Source organism: Ixodes scapularis, unplaced genomic scaffold (assembly GCF_016920785.2).
Source record: "Ixodes scapularis isolate PalLabHiFi unplaced genomic scaffold, ASM1692078v2 PGA_scaffold13__105_contigs__length_92229423, whole genome shotgun sequence".
Taxonomy (NCBI): domain Eukaryota; kingdom Metazoa; phylum Arthropoda; class Arachnida; order Ixodida; family Ixodidae; genus Ixodes; species Ixodes scapularis.
In genome coordinates this window covers 42,561,863-42,582,095 of record NW_024609839.1, presented here as the reverse complement: position 1 = coordinate 42,582,095, position 20,233 = coordinate 42,561,863, and the positions used below count along the sequence as shown (strand labels likewise).

General features: G+C 44.2%; 1 protein-coding gene across 10 annotated transcripts in view; it reads right to left on the bottom strand.

Moving 5' to 3' along the window:
- The window catches only part of LOC8035057 (phospholipid-transporting ATPase IA), a 132,079-nt gene that overhangs the window by 9,138 nt on the left and 102,708 nt on the right, over positions 1-20,233 (bottom strand). For 5 of the 10 annotated variants that reach the window (XM_040500572.2, XM_040500566.2, XM_040500567.2 and 2 more), the window contains 9 exons: positions 18,192-18,266; positions 16,844-16,966; positions 15,901-15,979; positions 15,150-15,211; positions 13,008-13,064; positions 12,289-12,396; positions 9,465-9,553; positions 8,834-8,935; positions 424-509 (listed from right to left, as the gene is read on the bottom strand). In XM_040500572.2, coding sequence (XP_040356506.2) covers positions 424-509; positions 8,834-8,935; positions 9,465-9,553; positions 12,289-12,396; positions 13,008-13,064; positions 15,150-15,211; positions 15,901-15,979; positions 16,844-16,966; positions 18,192-18,266 — 781 coding nt within the window. Of the gene's footprint in view, positions 1-423; positions 510-1,999; positions 4,534-7,403; positions 7,726-8,833; positions 8,936-9,464; positions 9,554-12,288; positions 12,397-13,007; positions 13,065-15,149; positions 15,212-15,900; positions 15,980-16,843; positions 16,967-18,191; positions 18,267-20,233 lie in introns of those variants that run through there. The other 5 variants (XM_040500573.2, XM_040500571.2, XM_040500570.2 and 2 more) reach the window with 2 other exon arrangements.

Here is a 20,233-nt window from a genome sequence, read left to right as displayed (position 1 = left end):
GCTTGGCAAGCAGCACTCAATGGAGCTCCGAATATGTTGACAATGTTCAACACAAAGAACAAATTGAACAGTATGTCATTCAAAGCGACTATTGGAAATTTGCGACAACATATTCTATTGGTCCGGCAGTGTAGTGGGGTCCAAATTATTAGTTTCGGTACCGAAAAAGTGAAACTAACTTTTGGTGCCATTTTGTACAGATGTTGGTAACATGTAGCAGGGTAAGCACTTTGGCAGAAAAGGTGCAGCCATCGCATCACTGCATTACGAGGAACAAGAAAGCAACTCGTCTATAGCTGTTTCTCAAATGTGACATCATTAAAATAAAACGCTAATATTTTGTAGCGATTTTAGGAGCTCCTCGGTGCTGCATTTCGCACAGTATCGAGTCGTGACCTGCAAACAGAAAAGGCGCAAACTCACGTTTGAGCTCCACTTCAATGGGAACATGAGCCGTCGTCACTGGCTTCATGAAGACGTTCTTGAGAAGCCGCGCCGTCTCGGTCAGCCTACGGGGATGGCAAGCAGGCAACGCACTCATGGCAGACGTACCGGCTAAAAGCGCACGTCGGACCGCGTCTCCCAACAGCTGTCTGTGCAGGCATTGAGCACTTCGAGTTCTGGCACAATATGTCAGGGCCCCTCTTTGTGTTCATATAAAATATTGCATCCATACATGTTTTACGTGTTTTCTTGAGCCAGCGTCTTTGAAACGCGACACCGTGTTTAACCGACCATTTTCTTTACTTTTCCTCGTAGCATCCTGCTTGATCGGCACACAGTTGCGGCTTAGGCCCAAAAGAACTGGCGTGCCTTTTTTAATATTGAGGGTCTTACACAGCTATCAACGAACGGCAGTATACTGTGGTTGGAGAAGGTAGCCATCATAGACGCTCAAGAAATAAGAATGCGCAACACACGGTAATTTCGCTTGTGAGCCAGCAAGACATACCAGACGTGCGCCAGAAAACGAAATGCATGCTGCCTGCGACAGCTTCCGAAGTGCCTCTAGGAAGACCAGTCTAGGCAGGCACCACCATAGAAATGTAGCTACATTTCAAAAATCTCGATTCCTATAGGTTGTTTGCACATGACGTCAATCCCCCATTTTGTTGCTAGTTTATGTTTTCAAACAAATTTACAACATTGAAAGATTACATCGGAACCGATTGAGGTGATGTCAGCGTGGTAAGACATAAGCTTCTGTGCTCTACGCATTTGAGGGGGCATGTAAATCCTTGGAATGCTCGAGTTTGGCACACACCAGACAGCTCACAACAACAAAATGGTGGACGAAATTACGTCAGCAAAAACACCCTATTATGCACATAAAACTTTCTCCTCGTCATCTGGAACAATGTTTTTCAGGCCGCATGCACAGGTAGGAATACATAGTGATGTATTAAAGGTGCAAGCTTGAATGCAGCAAAAAAGGGCTTCATTCCGAAATGAATAGGAGGAAATTACTGATCAAAATAGGGTTTCTGGAAACTTTTAATTCTTCCCAAACTTGCTTATCTCATTTCAGACATCCATTCATCAATTTTATCACTTCTGACAACAATTTAGACCATGGTAGTGACACTGCTTGCTAGATAGTGAAATCGGTCCGTGGGCCCTGGAGGTTATTATATAAAGTGCCAACCTACAAAAACCTTCTTCCTAACAGCGGAACTTGATGCACACAATAATTTTGTCAGGTTCTGCTCGATGTCTTGCTGTATTCTTTTATCAAAACTTTGGAACCTAAAAATTTAATTTCTGCAATGGGAGTGATTTTTCCTATTCAGATTAGTACAAATAGTTTTGAGAAATTCTATCAAAAAGCCGGAATTAAAGTGAGAAATAGGATCCACATACAATGCCAATAAAGAAACGCATGATTTAGATGCGCTCATCTTAAACCCCCTAATTCTCGAAGCACTTTGCACACCTGCTGTAAAACAAAACTGCCAAGCTGACTATACTACGTACCAAAAAAGCAGACAACAAAAGCGAGTCAATTAATGCAATCATTGTTTATTTGTATAAAAAACATTACCAATAAAAAAAGTACCAACCAGACATCAGCCTATGCAATGCGTGCGGCCATCACATATACATACACACAAGCACAGAGAAAAACATGCATCATGCACATTCCAGGAATGCTGAACACAGGCTGTTGCAAAAAAAAAAAAACGAAACAAAAAATGTGCCTTACACAGAATGAATTTCAAAAAGCCTCTCTAAATTGCCCTGCCATTCTTCTTTGGTATAGGTAGTTATAATAACTTGCAAGCAGGCTGTGCATGACCTTTATTCTTGTAACCTTCGAGGTGCATAAAAAAAAAATGAAGCTGGCAATACTGTCAGGTCAGGTCATAACAAAGTTAAATAAGATGGCACGTGCGTCAGCTGCCGATAAACTGAGAGCAGCAATTCTCAAAAAGAAAGTCCTTAAATTCCTCGCAATTTGCCGACACACCCATAGAATTTACGAGCAAGTCATCCTGCAGTCTGCCAATCTCACTTTCCAGCATAACGCTAGTGTGGAAAGCATAATGATCCTGTTACGTTTCTTGGGCTCGCTTCCCTGCAGTAGATGTTCCCATGATGTGTAGCTATCATCTCTCATTTCCCAAACACATCCTGCCAAACTTCTTTCCATGCAATAGACTAGCTAACTACAGGAAAGCATTGTGCCCTTCTGTCGCACTCACATTCCAGCACTACACCAGTGCGCAGACGAAGAAACGAACCATTGCACCACATTTGGCTGAGCTCGCTAGCCAGCAAAAGAGCAGTGCAATGTGAGAAAGCATGACTGTGCAGTGCTGTGAAATGTTGCAGTAGTTTACAAGCGAATCTTGAATACCTCCCAAATTTAACGTTAATTTCAAATCAAACAAGACAACGTTTCTTTGCAAAAGCAAACGGAGTGTGCCACCTCAGTCACCGTCGTTATGACCGGATTAACAGGCTGCATTGTCAAGATACTTTGAAGCATTCATCGAAGCAACGAATTCGAAAGCTAACCGCACATATGCACAAAGAGCAAAATCGTCTAAACTTGAGGCATGTGCACACAAACATTAGAACTAGTATGCGGAAGTCTACAAAATGAACAACAGTTGCTTGCAAAAGCATGCGAAAGCCTGCCGACTCTAACCACCCGATCGGGGTAAACACAGTTGGCAGAGCACCTGCAAAAGGCAAATCACGTCTCTCCACAGACAACCTTTAACAGTTCACATGGAGTTAGTCACCATAACACCAGGAGGCACACGGCGAAATAACCAGCTGCAATATTCCACACCACCGGTGCTGGTATGGTTCAAAGTGCCCGGCCACCAGTGCAACACATGTACAGTTCCAATTATAGTTAACTGGAGTAAGCGCAAAAACCACCGTTGGCATGTTGCTACTTTGTGCTCGTGAATGCTTTTGCAGTACTGCCAAGTTGTTTATCTTCATTTGTCCCATTACACCTACCATCTACGCTACGTCTTCGGTTTGCATAAGTATGGACGAATGCTATTGTGCTCTAGCATTTTTCCGCATTCAAATGAACTGCCATCTTCTAGTTAAGTGTGACTGTTACCGTACAATCCTAGCACCGTGCACTTTATAAGCTAAAGCTAACTGATGTACAACCAATACCTCATTAAACGATGGACCTCGTCATCTTTTTTATTTGAACACTCAGTGGGGTCGGGTGCTACGACTGAGATCAATCATAAATGTGGCTGTGAGCACTTCTTGTAAAATGACCAGTGGCCAAAGCAAGCTAAATTTTCAACTGCTCATACCAAACATAGGCTTATAAAAAAAGAAACAGGCACGCTCTGTTTTGCTGCAAGATGTAAATACTGTTTTATCATGTTGTATAACACAGAGCTATCAACACAAAAAATGGCTCGTCTAACTTTGCTGGTTTGAAGACCGCCGTAACATACTCGTAAAAAGTGTGTGGAAAGATCACACAGCAGCTACGAAGCTCTTCGCATACTTCTGTTGTTCGTCGCCAGTCTCTCAAAAATAGAACCAAAAAAGTTGCCATTTTCAGCACGACTTTCGACGTATCACATCCATGTCAAGAACTCAAACCGAAACACAATGCAGGGTGCAAAAACCAAAAGACTGCTCCCCTCCAAAAAAAAAAGAAATGCATAGACATTTCTTTCAAAAAGTTACGATGCTCATCTTCCGCTGGCGTCGATCTTAGACATCAAGCACCGTGTAAGGAATGTAAAAAAAGGAGCATTTTTTTAGACAATACTGACGTTCCTATTGCATGAGCACAGGCAACATGAGTATCCGGCATGACCAGAAAATCACAAAAAAAAAAAGAATGTAACGAAATGCTAATAAGAAAGAGAAGGGTGCCACGCCACGGCATCCTCGCGTGGGATGCAACGGCCTCCGAAGCGGGGGTTGGTGGGCATGCGGAGGGGAGCGCAACGGCATCTCGGGCGGCAAGCCAAGCGCGCTCAGAGTCTCGTCTCCACCTTTTCGGAGACGTTTGCACGGTTGGCAAAAATGGTGAACAGCCTGGGGAGGTCGTGGGGAGAGAGCAGCCAGTGAGGAGGAGGCACAAACAGTCACATTACGGTGCCCGCGTCTTCGACCGGCGCGCTTGGCGACCCTGCCCGTACGTCAAAAGCGGTCCCTGAGCGGCAACAAATGATGCCGCGATATCCGTCGCATAGCATCGCGCCGTTGCAATCCCGACAGTCCTTGCTGAGAGTTCTGGCCAAAAGTGTCACTGTGAGCTTAAGACGCGAGTGTCACCGTCGTCCCTGCGCCGCAACTCCTCGCCACGCGAGCTTAAGGTTGGATTGGCTTGGCTCGACCTGCCTCCGTGAGCGGCTCCGAGCATGAAGCGTCTGTCGTTGCTTGCCCACGAGTGCGACGCCGATCAACACCGGGACGTCGTGCAGCTCAGTACATGGAATGCGAGCGAACAAAATGGTGATTTGCCAACCGTAAACTACGCTCGGCGACGGTTTTTTTTGCGTTACAGCATCGAGGCTGGCTTAATTTCCGCAGCGCGGCTGCCCCACGCTTAGCGGCGCAAAGGCGTGCGGCTTGCGTCTCATTAGCGTGCGCTCGCACGAATGGCTTCAATGGCACTGCAGAAGACTAAGCTAGCCTCGACGATGTGGTGCAAGGTCGACGCCGAGTGTGGCTCTGAAGCAGACGAAAGCGGTTTAAGTAGCATTTGATGAGCTCGGAAGACGCTTTGTGGCACTGACATTTTTGTTCTGTCACCGTTAATGCCGCGATGATTGCTCAGGCCAATCAGAGTAGAGATGATACTTTAATGCTAACCAAGTTAAGAAATATTCCTCCCTCCATTCTGCGGAAAAAATTATATGACATACCGTAATGCCTGCATACGAGTGGCACCAACTGCTCTTGCCTTAGCAGCCACTCATTTGGAACTGCACGGTTTCATTCAAAGGGTCATTTGTTGAGGACAGTCTGCTCACGGTCAAACTAAGGAGTCCAGTTAAATTTGCTCGGCATTAATTCAAAACATTTCTTCATTTCATTGTTCATATGCATGAATTCGTTCAACCCTAAAGCTTTTAAGATGACAGAATACATGCCCAGACAAGCCGCATCTGCAACAAATCATCAAATACATGCAAAAATAAAAACAAGTATGGCCTCTGCTTTTTTTTACCTAACATAAACTTACATCTCCCATCATATTCTCGTTTCATGCAATGCAACATACAAGCTCAGCAAATCCACGAGAGCAAAATGGCGACTGGCGACTCGAAGGAACGAAAAACAAAGCAAAATGATAATAATGATGATGATGATGATGACGTGCAGCTAAATGGGAAAAAAAGGGCTAGCATAGCATCACCTAGCGGTATGACTCAGGAGTGCTCAAGTAGTGCTGCCAAACCAAGCCAATCCATTGGCAGCCAACATAGAATTCAAAATGGCCGCTTCTCGATGGTGTTTTCCGCTGATCGCTCGCGACGATTTTGTCCGAATGATTGATCTTTCGGACTTCAAGCTGTCCGAAACATTGGTCGTGAATATACACTATTTCTATGGGGTAAGTCACGGATCCGCCTTTAGGTCCGAAATATCGAACAAGTTTGATTGATTGGAGTCCGAAAAAACGGTCGGCGACTGTATATCTGCTTCTAACTATAAAAAGAATACGAAAGATTCAAACAAGAATTGGCATTTATCTGCAGAATTCCGAATGGCTCGATAGCCCACTAAAAACACATGGCCAAGGTAATTAAAAACGGTCCAATATTAAATCAGAATCACGTTCCAAAGCTTTCTGCTTGCTTTCTCAATGCTTGCAAAGTTCCTGCTGCCGCATAAACAGAACTGCAGACCAGTCATGAGAGTATGTTAAAAACACCTTCATTGCACGCGTACTTCGAATACTGCAGCATTATAAAGCCTCATGCAACATCAGCAGCAAAATGCCTTTTATATGCTGTGTAATTCCGCAAACAACAGATGAATTAAAGCCGTGTCCCTTTGTCCCGGAAACCTTAATGGCAAGCATAGCCCCGTTTTAGGGCTTGCTAGTCAAAACTTCTAAAAAAGTATGCAACATTCAGATTTTGTTGCCGAGATTTGTGTGAGAATTTCCCCACAAAAATGTCAATACTAACAAAGTTCAAGTCAAGAGCACATGCAACAAACCACAACAGTGCAGGTGTTACAAGCACAAAGCGTATAAGTGTAAATAAGCCACACTAAAAGTGTTCATAAAATTTATTGTAAAAAAATTCCCAAAACTTGTATCAAATTAATTTCCACAGAGAAAGAACAGAAAAATAAACATTGTGTACCATATGCCGGTAAAAAGCAGCCAACTTCATAGCAGGTTTTGCTTCCTCACGATGCATTATGACTAGTAAAGCATAAATGCTCAAAAAAAAAAAAAAAAATGTAAAGGCCATTATGCTGGTTAACAAATCTGTGTCCTTTACACTCTGCAAAGTGCAACCCCATGCTAACAAAAACATATGAGAGTAACAACTGTTGAGCACAAACAGAACAGACAGACAGACAAACAAACAAACAAGCCAATTTTGAATTTAACAAGATGTTAGTTTGAAAGAAAAAAAAAATAGTGCACCGAATAACTAGAGAAAATGAGGCTGGTTACATAAAAAAAGCATTACAAAGAAACTTTATGTATAGAGTATAAAAATTGCCCTAAAAATGTAAAGTTCACAAGGGCCAACATGGCCTCCCAAACACTCGGCAAAGTGCAGCATAACACCATGGCAAAGGAGGAATATTAGAGTTAAACTTTTGTCCTTAAACAAAACTGACAGACGGGCACAAACACAAACAGACATTGGAGCTGACTAGGCGTTAGTTTCAACAAGCAAAGGGGCACAAGACAAGCAAAAGAAAAGAAGACAGTGTACGTCGAAACTATCAAATTTTTTTAATTATATCTACTATCACAGTGTGTGCATCCTGGCACCTCTATTTAAAACTGCCGAGTCAGAAAAAATATAAAATAATCAAAGTAAAACAAAGAAAATGTGGTGGCAGAGCCTCGATCAGCCTGTCACGTGCTCCGAAATCTCTCGCAGGGCCATTTACATCGAAGAAAAGCAAGTCGGCAAAGATTTCGTGCAAGTCATGCAAACGTTGGGCCCGAATGTCTCCCAGCCATGCTAAGCCTCCGGGCATTACTTGCGCATGCTTCAGCCTAAGTTGCCTCGTGAAGGTCGTGCTAGGCTGCAAACAAAACGATGGGCAAAGTTCCGCATATATAACTGGTCTTTAAAACTAATTTGTGACAGGTTCTGCCATATTCAATGTGCACCATTAAATGTCCTCCAAGAAAGAAAAAAGACGCTAGACTGTGCGATTAGCACCGATAAAAACAAGGGCTACAAATCCATGCATGTGCGTTATCCAATGTAACTGCGGTTCTATATATGTGCTTGTTACGGGAAATGGCTGCTATGTATGCGCTTGTTATGGGAAATACAGAACTGCAGTGTGAACCGTTGCGACTGTCATCTGAACTGTTACAAGCGCAGGGTGAACCGTTACAACCACAGTGTGAACTGTTACAACCACAGTATGAACCATTACAACAGCAGTATGAACTCTTACAACCAGTGTGACTGGTCACAACTGTCGCATGAAGCATTACAACCCGTACAATGTTAACAACTGTTTAAAAAGCAGTGTGAGCTGCTACAAGCACAGTGAGAACAGTTCCAACTACAAACAGTATAAACAGTCACAATTGTGGTATGAACTGTCACAATGGCCGTGTAAACCTTCCCAACTGCAGTGTGAATTCTTACAACAGCGGTGTGAGTGCAGCTTTATAAGCCTAGAACAAATCAACTCGTTGCTTACTAACTTTAATTAACCCCTTAAGCGTTTTTAGAATTAGGGAATTTCTGAATTTCTTAAAAAAATTATATTTGTTGCCTTCAATATCAAATTTCTAGCCACAAACAAAACAGGAGCAAAATATAAGAAAATTCAGTTCCACCATTCGTTGGCACAGCCTCAAACTAAGCCACGAGCAAGCCTGGTTCATCCAAAACGGTTCAGTGCACGAACCGGAAAAAGCAGACGAGCTATACTTGTCCTGAACGGTTTTTGAAATGGCTCCACCTTGGCGAGCTAGGTTTGCCCAAATCAATTAAGGGATGGATCGTATGAACGCTTTCCCAGGCTTCAGCATAGCCCCACATCATCTCCCCAAAAAATGGCTGACGAAATATCTAAAACAAGTGACGCAAGACAGGCAACGTTTCCAGGGAACGGGGCACAATGGTGAGTTGCGACTTCGAGAGCAAGCTCGAGCATTCTGACCACTTACTTCTGCTTTGTTCCGCGAAGGATGACTGGCCCCGGATCTGCGTGAGCTATCTCGCTCTCCCGCACCGCCTCCGTCAGCGACTTGAAGCACGACCTCTTAATCCTGCAAGTCGAGGAACGTCCAGACAAGTTGGAAATCTCCGAAACTGGTGCTGTCGGCTCCCGCGTGGAGTTTTGCTAAATCAATATTTCACTGATTGACGAGTATGAAGTCCCTCCTACACCTTTTTGTGCAACGTTTGGCTGAGTGTTGAAATGACATCTGTCTATATTCAACAGCCGTGAAATTCTTTAGGAGATATTGACGAGCTTTAACGAAACAAAGATTTTTCAGCAAAACACAGGTTAACCCATCATGAAATCAACGACAAGTTAGTAATGTCACGTGCCATATCGCCCATCATCTGACAAAAACTGATTGCGTCAAGGATGTTGCAGTGTGTCCGGTCGTGCGACATTCGACAGAATATCCTGCTGCGTGCTTCGACGCAATTCGAAATGCAACTTGTGAAGCAACTTTGGATATACCCTATCTACGCAAGCTACGACCGATGCAAGCCCGTGCCCAAATGAACAAAATTAAGAGAAAGACGAATCGTCGAGGAGTTAGGGTTAGGGCCAGATCAACTTACACAATAACGATGATGTCAGCCAGAAGTGCCATGAAAGGGATTATGATCAGCCCCATCCAGAAAATTCCAGAGGAGAAGATCATTATATGCTGCACAATGAGGAGAGAAAAACACAACTGCCTTCATCATCACCAGTAACGAGAGGCACAATAATACTGAAAACAGTTTATTCTCTTTAAGGGGGGGGGACACTATTCAGAAAAAAAATTTCTGCAAAACAAGTTGACTTTGAAAAATGACATATTTACATCCACCAACATCTAGAGAGTATTCCCAGAAAGTTTAATTAGTTCACACTGCATAGTAAATTTTTTTTATAAATTATTTTATGTCCACAAAAGCTAAGGAAAAGGTAGGGTTTGGACCATGTTGTACACATTTTTCTCCGTTCCGCTTTTTGGTATTAATTCCATTTGAGTCAATCTATCGTTTGATAATGGCAATACAGGGACGATTCGTTCTTCACTTTTCCTGACTGAAGTTTAATAAGGAATGTGGCTATAGAATCGTTTTGTCAATTCACAGATGTCTTTTATAAAAAATGTTGACATTTTCTCGAAGACACAGAAGACCAAAAAGTTGACCAATTTTGCAGAAGAGAAATTTTATAAAAATAAATGACTTTTTACAAAACACTTTTTATAGCCGCACCCCCTAGGCATTCTGCTACATATCTAGCGAATAAAAATCTTGAATGTGGTGATAGTTTTCTGACGATAGATTAACTAGACAATGTAGGCGTGTTGCTGATAGAAGCTGCTCTAAATTCCTTCCCATTTAACCGACAGACCCGAAATTTTGTTATGCACCCTCTAGCATGACCACTAGCCTACCCTGTAAATTTCATTAATTTTAAGCCAAGGGTTCAAAAGATGACCCTCCCAGGGGGTGTGTCCCCCTAAAGGATGGTGAACCGAAATTTGGATTTAAAAAAAACAATGCAGGAGATGTAGGCGGGACGCTACAATCCCTACAACACTACTCGTAAGGCGATATCTCGAATGAACAGCCATATTTCTGGAAAAAGAGGTCGAGATTGAACCAGGCTGACGAGGCGCGTGACGTCAAGATATCTCTGTTTCTCTCTTCGCTTCGCTTCGCTCCCTCAAGGCGGCAAGGCGGAGAAGACGCGAGGCCGTTCCCTCTCCTTCTCGGAGAAACATGACGTAAACATTTCTGTCAAATGCGCCTCCCTTTTTTTTTTTTTTAAACTATAGTCATCCGTTCGAGATATTGCTGTATGAGTGATGTTTTGGAGTTTGTAGCATCCCGTTGCACGCTTTTGCCGTGTGTTTTGTGGAATCCAGATTTCGGTTCAGCAACCCTTTAAGGACGACCCACAAATGCTGCTCAGCGAGGCCAGAGCACTTCAATACGCCGCCGGTCACAAAACTTCTCCGTAACGCTATTGTCGACGGGCTACCGTCGACAATCTAGCCAGCACTGCTGGGAGTCTGACAAACAGGAAGTGGTATCGGAATTTCGATCCAACTCTGCACGAGCCATCAATAGATCGCGGGGACGCGTCATCACGCTGACGGCGTTCCTCGTTAAAGGACGCTGTGTACGCTCAGTCAACTGACCAAACTTTCTTTTCTGCGAGGACCTCCTAAATAATTAAATTCTTCGCTCCTCTTCTTGCCTCAAAATAAATCCTAAAACCGCTATCGCCGTCAAACTTCAGCGTCGCGACTCGCATCATCATATAGAAGCACTGCGAACCCATAAGCCTCTGTTGCCTGGCTAGCAAAAGCACCATTTCATTTGAAAACAAAAAGTAAGCTTCTTTTTAAGTTCCGCTATTAGATCAATAAGGAACGACCAGTGCTTGCATACAGCGATCAATTACAGTCGTGAGAAATGTCGGTGTACGGGAAATTGTTTTTTGAGAACCACTAATGACGGTGAATTTGGGGCGGCTCACCGAGAGTGGGGTGGCCAAGAGAAAATGTCCCCTCAGGGACACTGGCACTCCTAGTGGCAGTCTTTGACCTTGAACCAAACTTTGGCCGAAGATTCGTGACCAGCTGAGTATTGAAGGGCTCTGGCGAGGCTGAAAATCTTTCTTCCCTTGCACTCATCACATGAAGAGAGAGAGGAGGTCCCTAATGCATAGCCTGGTTTAACTCCCTTCAAAGCTCAGCCCATTTCTTTTAAGAACCAACAAAATAAAAAATGTATTACTGTATCCTACAATCACCAAGTGGAACTCATTTCCTGAGTCCCTATACCGTAAAATACCGCTGAAGCACCCACTTCGTCTAAGCGCCCACTATTAACGTTTCCCAAACTTGGGAATTCTGCAAATTATACGTTAAGTGCCCGATTCGACCGACCGGACAAGCACCCCTGTCTGGATTAACCCAGTCTTCAGCGAAAGTGGGCTGTGCGCTCACCTGGTATTTTACGGTAGTCAGGGAAAACTAACCAATTCAAATTTCTCGAGATGTCTCCAGATCTGGCTTTATTCTCCACGTTCCACCAACATTTCCCCGAACCTCGCAATATTTGGCCCAAATTCCCTAAACTCTACAAGCTTCCCTCTTTTCAGACACCCTAAACTACTAGTATCGATCAAGGTCACCTTCAACTTTAATCCAAATTCCAAGAATTCTGTACAAATGATTTTAGCAACTGTATAAACGTGTTCCTTGTATGCATTGTAATTGCAATTATTTTGCCAAGTTTCTTATCAGACCTTTTTGTAACCGCTCCCCTCCTCATGGCCGCAGAATGCCGCACTTCGTATTGTCGAGAGAGAGGCCCTCCACCAATGAGTATGCAGCCTCAAGTGATGGGGGTGATGGGGCGGTAGAAAACTCACCAGTCCGGCCATGTCGGCAGCTACAGGCAGCACGGGCCAGACGTTGCAGTAGATGAGCAAGAACACAATCCACATGCCTATGCTGCCCCAGATGGCCAGGTGGGCAGGCTGCGCACAAGCAGAGCTCACAAACACCCGCAGATCCCAGGACAAGTAGCATACGCAAGAATGCTTAGATGCCGTAAACGACTTAATTGTTCCAAGGACCTCATTTTTGCAAATCTTGCGGCATAAGAAATACTGGAACAAAATTTATCTTGCGAATGTGTTGCCCCAGAGTAACGGATATGTGGCACATCACTCCAAATCTCCAAATTTTGTGACCGTGATACAATTCCGAAATCCAGGCTCCGCAACATTCGCAAAAAACTGAGCCCGTGAAAATCGATTCGTTAACGGTAGTTTATTCATAGCTACTATATGAACAAATTAAAAGCTTCAAAGCAAATACTGATTTAGTAGAGAGTTGGCACAGCAGCATGTGCACCAGCGACAAACATCTTTAATGAAACAAGTCTACACTCATTCGGTGAAACTTGTAGCTTATTTTCAGCTCTTATACTTTGTAAATGTTTATATTTGAATAGATGTGTACCATCCCAAAAGGCAGGGTTGAGGTAAGTTACGCGATCTGTATACCTACAAGTTTTATCCCGTGCAACGAAGGCACAGACACTCGATACACTTGCAACTGTGCATGGGACAAAGCTGCCACTCACCCAGGTCCAGGAGTTCATCTCCAGGCCAGCCTTGAGGCACACCGTCACCACAACATACTACATTCAAAGACAGAGAACAGAACGACCCTTTCATCGAACAATGACGCTATAAAACAATAAGTAGAAACTCCCATTTTGATGCAAGCGCATAGTACGGTCTTCCTGCAAGATTTTAGTAGTAACTCTAGAAGGCTACAAATCCGAACTACCGTAAAATACCGGGCAAGTGCACTCAAAATTTAAGAGATAATCGCGAAAAAATGGGGGATGGGCGCTTTTCCGGTCATCAATTTTACATATCAATGTACTGTGTATATTTTCTCAGATGTTACGAATTCGGGAATGGGCACTTACTAAGGTATGGGCGGATGCACGGTATTCTTTGGTAGGATTGTAGAAAAAATAATAACCAACGTTAAACATTCCGCCAGTGAAGAAGCCTCAATTATGGCTGTATTGCATTCTCCAAAAAGGTTTCTAGTCTCAAAAAAATATTCCACTGAATGTGCAGACACGTGGGAAAAGCTACTTACAGTAGAATCTCGGTGATATGATCACAGTTCATCCGAATTTTGGGATGACCCGAATTTTTCAAAATCCCCCGCCAAAGTTTTTTAAGAATGATGTATTGCCTTTCGGTATAGTCTGCATGCTTTCTCAGGCAGCGGAGGATCATACAAACGATGACTGATGACGTTTAAAGATCCTTTAGGGCGGCATCACCTGGCTCCAACAACTGTAGCAGGCATTTTTGTGTCATTTTTTTCGCCATTCTTTCTACATACTATGTGCAGTGCAATCGCAATAATCGTGGCTGCGTTCCGAAATTCGAAAACGTACCCCCGTCCAGTGTTGCCGCAGTATCTGTGTTGCCACATGATTCGAATTCGACTCACTGGAGCAACTCGCATTCACCTACTCCAGGGTTGCTGCTTTATTTTTATTGTCACGCGGTAAACGGGTTTTAGTAACCCTCAATCACTCGAGTGAGCACGAGAAATGACATTCAGATTCGGGGTTGATCATGTGATCGTCAACGAGCAAGCATCCTTTGTTTGCACACGCACGTGCACAGACGTTGAACTCGGAGCGATTTTCTTCAACCAACTTTCGGAAGGATATCTTTCAACGTGCTGCGGCGCGTAGTGAGCTCTATCAACGTTAGTGATGAGACTTGCGCACGTTTTTACATGTTGCAAAAGTGTCTCCTGGGTTACATCAAAAAAAGAAGACTCAGAAAAACATTACAGTGTAATCCACTTATAACGATACCAGATATAACGATATATCGCTTATAGCGATCAAATTTTTTAGATTTGATCGCTATTTTTTTAGATTTGATTTGATCCAGATATAACGATAATCGGCTATAACGATTGGATTTTGCGGTTTTCTCAATATCGTTATAAGTGGACTGCACTGTACTGATTTCTTTGACAGGGAGCGTGACCAATAAATTGCAAGTAGCTCGCCCCCCCCCCCCCCCCCCCCCCCACCCCACCTCTTGCTTTCATGTACTTATGCGACTTGTTTTTTTTTGTTCATACGAATTTCGGGTGATACTAATATTTTCCGCGATCCCTCCAGATTTGTATCATCGAGAGTCTACTGTATACAGTTCGTTCAAAGGTGTCACACCACGTCCAGAGACTGACAATGCAACGCACCGTCAGCATTACCACTTCGGAAACAACAAAAAATATGTGCACACCCCGCTAACTAAACAAACTGCACGCATTCCGCTAACCAAAAAAAGTTACTTTTTTTAGGAATCCGAAGTTAAAAAAGTAAAGATCTGAAACTCCGCGTCCACTCCAGGTAGCCTAGAAGAACCGAGACTTCAAGACTCGACAACTCCTTCACCCCATTCGTATCTTGTCCTACTTGGACTTTGCATGTTTCCTCTTGCCTCAAACTGGATCTAGAACCAATATGTATTTGCTTCTGGTGGACGACACAGATATAAATTTAATGCTGTAAATAAGCTCGGCTTCTTTCCTCTCCATTCTTATTAACGAACCACCCCTGTTAACTACCAGATAAAAAAAACGTTGTCAGAAGAAATAGACCCTAAAAAAAGAAGCAAGCCGCAGAGGACCCAGGCAGCGTAAAATATTGCAGGAGGGGCTCAGAGACACTCACCGTATAGACCAGATTTCCAAACATGAGGTACCCCCCGTCTCTTCCATTTGGCCAGGCCACATCTGCAGACAGGAGGAGCCTGAGCCACGCTCCCATGTGCAAACCACACTTTGCTCGGAATGCACGCGCGTGACTGCGAGCTACCGCAACTGTTAGAAAACATTTACAGGCGCAGACACGCTCGAGTACTAGTGCAACATGTCGCTGCACCAGCCGTACCTACGATGCCTACGCGCGTGACTGCGAGCTACCGCAACTGTTAGAAAACATTTACAGGCGCAGACACGCTCGAGTACTAGTGCAACATGTCGCTGCACCAGCCGTACCTACGACGCCTGTGATCACCTCAGGAAAAAATTTTGTGACGAAATCATTTCATTTGTAACCAAATAATTATTGCATAAAGAAGATATGTTTGTATGGTTAGAAAGAAAAAAATCATTTGCTTGGCCTAATTAACTTTTAGAACACGCCCTTCCCCCTCCCCTCCCCTTTCGAAATTACTGCTTTCCACAACTTAGTAAACAGACAACAAAAGGATGTCCTAGTGTACTAGTGTCGTAAGGCCTGGGAACACAACGGAAAACTCACTTCCAACCGTTTGTTTACATTCACTTTCGATTAAAAGAATGCGACACACTACAAAAACTCTCCCCAAAGCAGCCACCACGGCATTTTCGCGTTAAGTCGTTTACCACAGGAGCGAACGGCGCCGGCTTGGTTTTTCCGAAAAACATGGAAAGTGACTTGCCCTGCTTGATGCCAAGCATGGTCAACCAGAACAGGATGATGGAATGGTAGATGGCGTCAAAGATCCACACCCAGAAAACCTGCACGGAGAATACAGCGTGTTGCGAGGCCCGGCGCTTGTTTCACTGCTCGGACGGGACCGAGACCCTGGCGAGTCCTAGACGCTGGTTTATCGATAGATGGAACTACCCAGGAGGGTCGACTTTCGAACCCGTGCCTAAGTATGAATTAAATTATTGGCATAGACCACTAGCAATGACAAACGGCACCGCACAAAGTTTCAGCCCCGAGGAAAATTGCAAAGCAAATCGCAGTACTAGTTTCTATTGGGGACACACCAACAGTGCTAGTCAACCTATCGCTAGAAAAATAATACTACAATGTCCCACTATTTTTTTTTTCCCGCAAGACACAAAGACTCGAGCATCTTTGCCGGGATCCAGCCTTGAAGATGTCGCAACTAGTGCCACGAAATAAGAAACGCTTCAGAGTAAGGACACTTGGACATATTGTGTCTTAAAATCATGGTTGCCAATTATCTGAAGCATTATCTGAAATCACAGGAAACGCTTCTCCGTCCTCCACAAATGCTTAAACAGTTTGCGACAGAGCAAAGCAATATTACATGAGCTTCCTAACACTGTATCTAATGCTGAGGAAGTTGCACTTTTGATTCACGACGATCGGCAGTTGCGTCTGCTCTGCACAAGCCCCAATATGGCGGCGCCCACAACAATGTCGAAGAACGGAGTGCCGATACTCTAAGCGCAGATTATTTAGTGCCTCTAGACACAATGTCACGCGACACTGCGACACAGACCAAGTTATTTTATCTCGCTCAGCGAGAAGCAATTTTGATCTCGCGCTGACCAAATTTGAACCCTAGGTGGCGTCGCGAGGGTCGGCGTAAAACGGGAGATGCCAAAGGGAGGCGCAGGACAGACCTTGGCGTTGAATCCTTCTGCGTTCTGAGAGGACTTGTACAGTGCAGGGTACTTCATCATCACCTCCGCGCTGCATGTCCGGTCGAACAGGCCGATGGCAAGTGGAGGAGCCGCGGTGAACATCTGCAACGGGGCACGGGAACGGCGTTGACAACTGGGTACAAGGGCTTTGTGCAACCAGAAAAATCAAACATCTAAGCAACGGAAAAAAGTGCAAAAAGGACAAGACAAGGTCGGAGAAACGCAGGCAGGACAGGTGCTAACTGGCAACTGATGTTTATTGAACGATTCGAATGTCGCAAAAACTGTCCCAAATACACGCACCCTGTCTAGTCTCGTCGCTAAGAAACAGAACCGACCACGAGACCGCATTATCACGTAGCGGGAAGTTATCTCTTTCGATAAACTGCTACCCGGCAAGGCGAAATACGCGCGAGTCATGCGAGCATGCGACACAAATGGGCAATGACTAGAGTCGCGCACACTTACAGAGGCTATTCATCGATGATGAACTTTGGCCTTTTGTTCATAACTTATGTGTCGTGTGCATTTATTTTCTTCACCTCGACCAACTTCGTTCCCGCGTTCCCAACTCCGCTTTGCAGTGCCCTACAACTTGCACCACGTCCAGAAAGGTAGAACGGCAACGGGTCTTGCAACGTACCTAAAATTTAGCTTTCTTTTTCTTTTTTTTCATTTTGTTGATTTACTAACTTGCTCAGCAATCTACTGTATTACCGAAAGTCTACCGTGCTTCTTTGTATATACAAGACAAAAAACAACTTTTTTTATCACATTTGCACGCATAAACAAGAACCCCAGTTGGTAGGTTCACTCAAAAGAACGACGAAAAGTGATGTCTATCAGGCTTGGAGTCGCTTAACACGACGAATAAAACCCGAGTCTGCGAGACTAACAATCCAGATTGAAAGCAAAGGGCAGAAATGCAGGACACAGCCGAAGCGAGTGCACCTCGGGATTCAGAGCTAAGAGCTTCGAGACCCCAAAAGAGAAAGGGTGTCAATCCCTCAGGTTCCACATCGCGTTCGAAGAGCAGAGGTCGACGCAATGGCACCGATTAGACAAAAAAGCGGTAACACCTCATCACGTGGCCAAAGAGCAATGATGCTTTGCTGCAAACATATTGAGCAGAAAAGCTCTGGCCCGTCCCTACAATTTGGTTCCACTCTTCAGGGACGAAAAACAAATGTAGGAAGAAACGACCTCGCATTCACAACAACACCCGAAACGCTAAGAGCTTAAAAACTGCCAGAGGAGTCTATGAAAGGACCGAAACCAAATTCCACAGACACAGACGCACGTTAGGCGTTGACGCCCAAGTACTCACCACGTTGTACATGCCGATGGACCACCTCTCGAAGAGAGTCTGCCCGGACCAGCCGCTCACGGCCGCAAACCACAGCTGCAGAGGAGAGGTCGCCAGACTCCAGTGAACTCCGCCAGAGAAACAACAAAGTGTACACCCATCCCGCGCCACAACCTAGGAAAAGGCAGCTACTATTTGGCTTTTTTATTTATTTCTTAGGAGTACCATTACGGGAGAATAATGTTGTTAGTGGAGGTACAAGAACAATCATGAAGAATTTTTTCATAATATGCCTCGCGGTAAAACTTAATTTCAACCTATGCAATAAGTTCTCATTAACGAGAGCAGCTTTCCATATTTCTTTGCACATACAAGCCCAGTGGCTCCCAAATGGGGATATGCGGATCCTTTTGGGGTACCCGAAGGCTCTTCTAGGTCTGTAAACCCCTCGACAATCAGAAGAGTCAAGCAATAAAACTTTTTGTTTTATAGTGATGTTGGTTGTTTCACAAAGCTAAACAGACCAAACCGTGCGTGCCCAATGAGTGGGATCGATTACTGTAGACTCGCATTAATTCAAACTCCAGGAAGCCACAAACTTGGTTTCAATTATCAGAAATTTATCCAAATATGATGCAAGATAAAATCATGGTTTGCCATATGAATGGCTACACATACAAAGCAGATATTTGATGATTTCCTCGACATAGGCCAATCTAATCATAAGCAGGTGTGCCACACATGAAGAATTTGTGAAATGTAAGACATAAGTTTATTTCTATCTCAAAAATGTTGTTTATAGTGGACTGTTTAGTGACAACTCAAAACCAAATTAAGTTTGTTCATCAGGCACTGAAGTTATCTAATGTGGACTATTAAGTCACATGAGCGATGAAAATGGGCATCGCACAGAAGTTTTCATAGCAACTTGCGCAGACGCTATCAATCAACCTATGCCACGCCGCCACGTCACAGTGTCCGCGCAAGTTGCTATGGAAATTTCTGAGTGGTGCCCGTTTTCATGGCTGATGTGTAGCCTGCTTGAGCCCCGTTGAGTGCGCTTCTCACCCAGCACCGGTGCACTGCAGAGAAGCAACACCCGTGGAAACAAGCTCCGCAGGTCTTGCCTTTCTGCACTCGGAAGAAGCGCACTCAATGGGGCTGCAAGAACAAACAGCCTGAATAGAGCAATCTTACCAGTCAGTTTCACCATGTGCAAACAGGATGTTACGGTTGTGCCTCAAGATTAGATTGTGCCAGGATTGTGATTAAATCTGCATGCTATAAAGTTAATGGTGTTCATTTTTTTCTTTCTCCTGACCTACGTTGCTATATTTATGCAGAATGGTAGGACCAAACGGTGTTTCTCGCATGATCTGTTCAACATTACTGCGCTAACATTGGAAGGAAAAACGGCTCTTTTGTCAGCTCCATGTCGACCGTGCGTCTTTCGCCAAATATAGTGAATATTTGAGTGACCAAATGCTAGAAATTCAGTTCACAAATCGAAATATTCGGGAACTCCCCATTCGGGAACTTCCTATTCGATTCATATTCATCAGGGTATCTAGCAAATTATCATTGTGAAATTCCCTGACTTTTCCAGGTTTTCTCTGACAGTTTCAGGTAAAAGTCCCTGACCATTGTAGAGGCAGTTAAACATATAAGACCATTACAACACAAGGCGCACTGTGAGAATCATTTTGCACGGGCCCAATCCAACTTGCATTTTTCGAAATATTCGGGTGCGTCACTCCGGATGAAACGAGCACTTCCTTGCCGCCGACATTGTCAGTGAAGAGGCCACTTCCGGAAACACAATGAAAACACAACGCTCAACCACACGCGTTGATAACCGAATGGCAGCATGGCCGCCAGATGCACTCTTTTGGATACTTTCGGCTTGGATTGGATTGGGGTCTGCGACTTTTCCATTTGTTACTAAATCTAGTAGCTCTAACTAGACCTAGCCTAGTGTCATGCCCTCAATCCAATCCGATCCAAGGCTTGGACTGGATTTGTCGGCCGTTTCCTTTGCATCGGGTAGTACACTCTAACTGGGT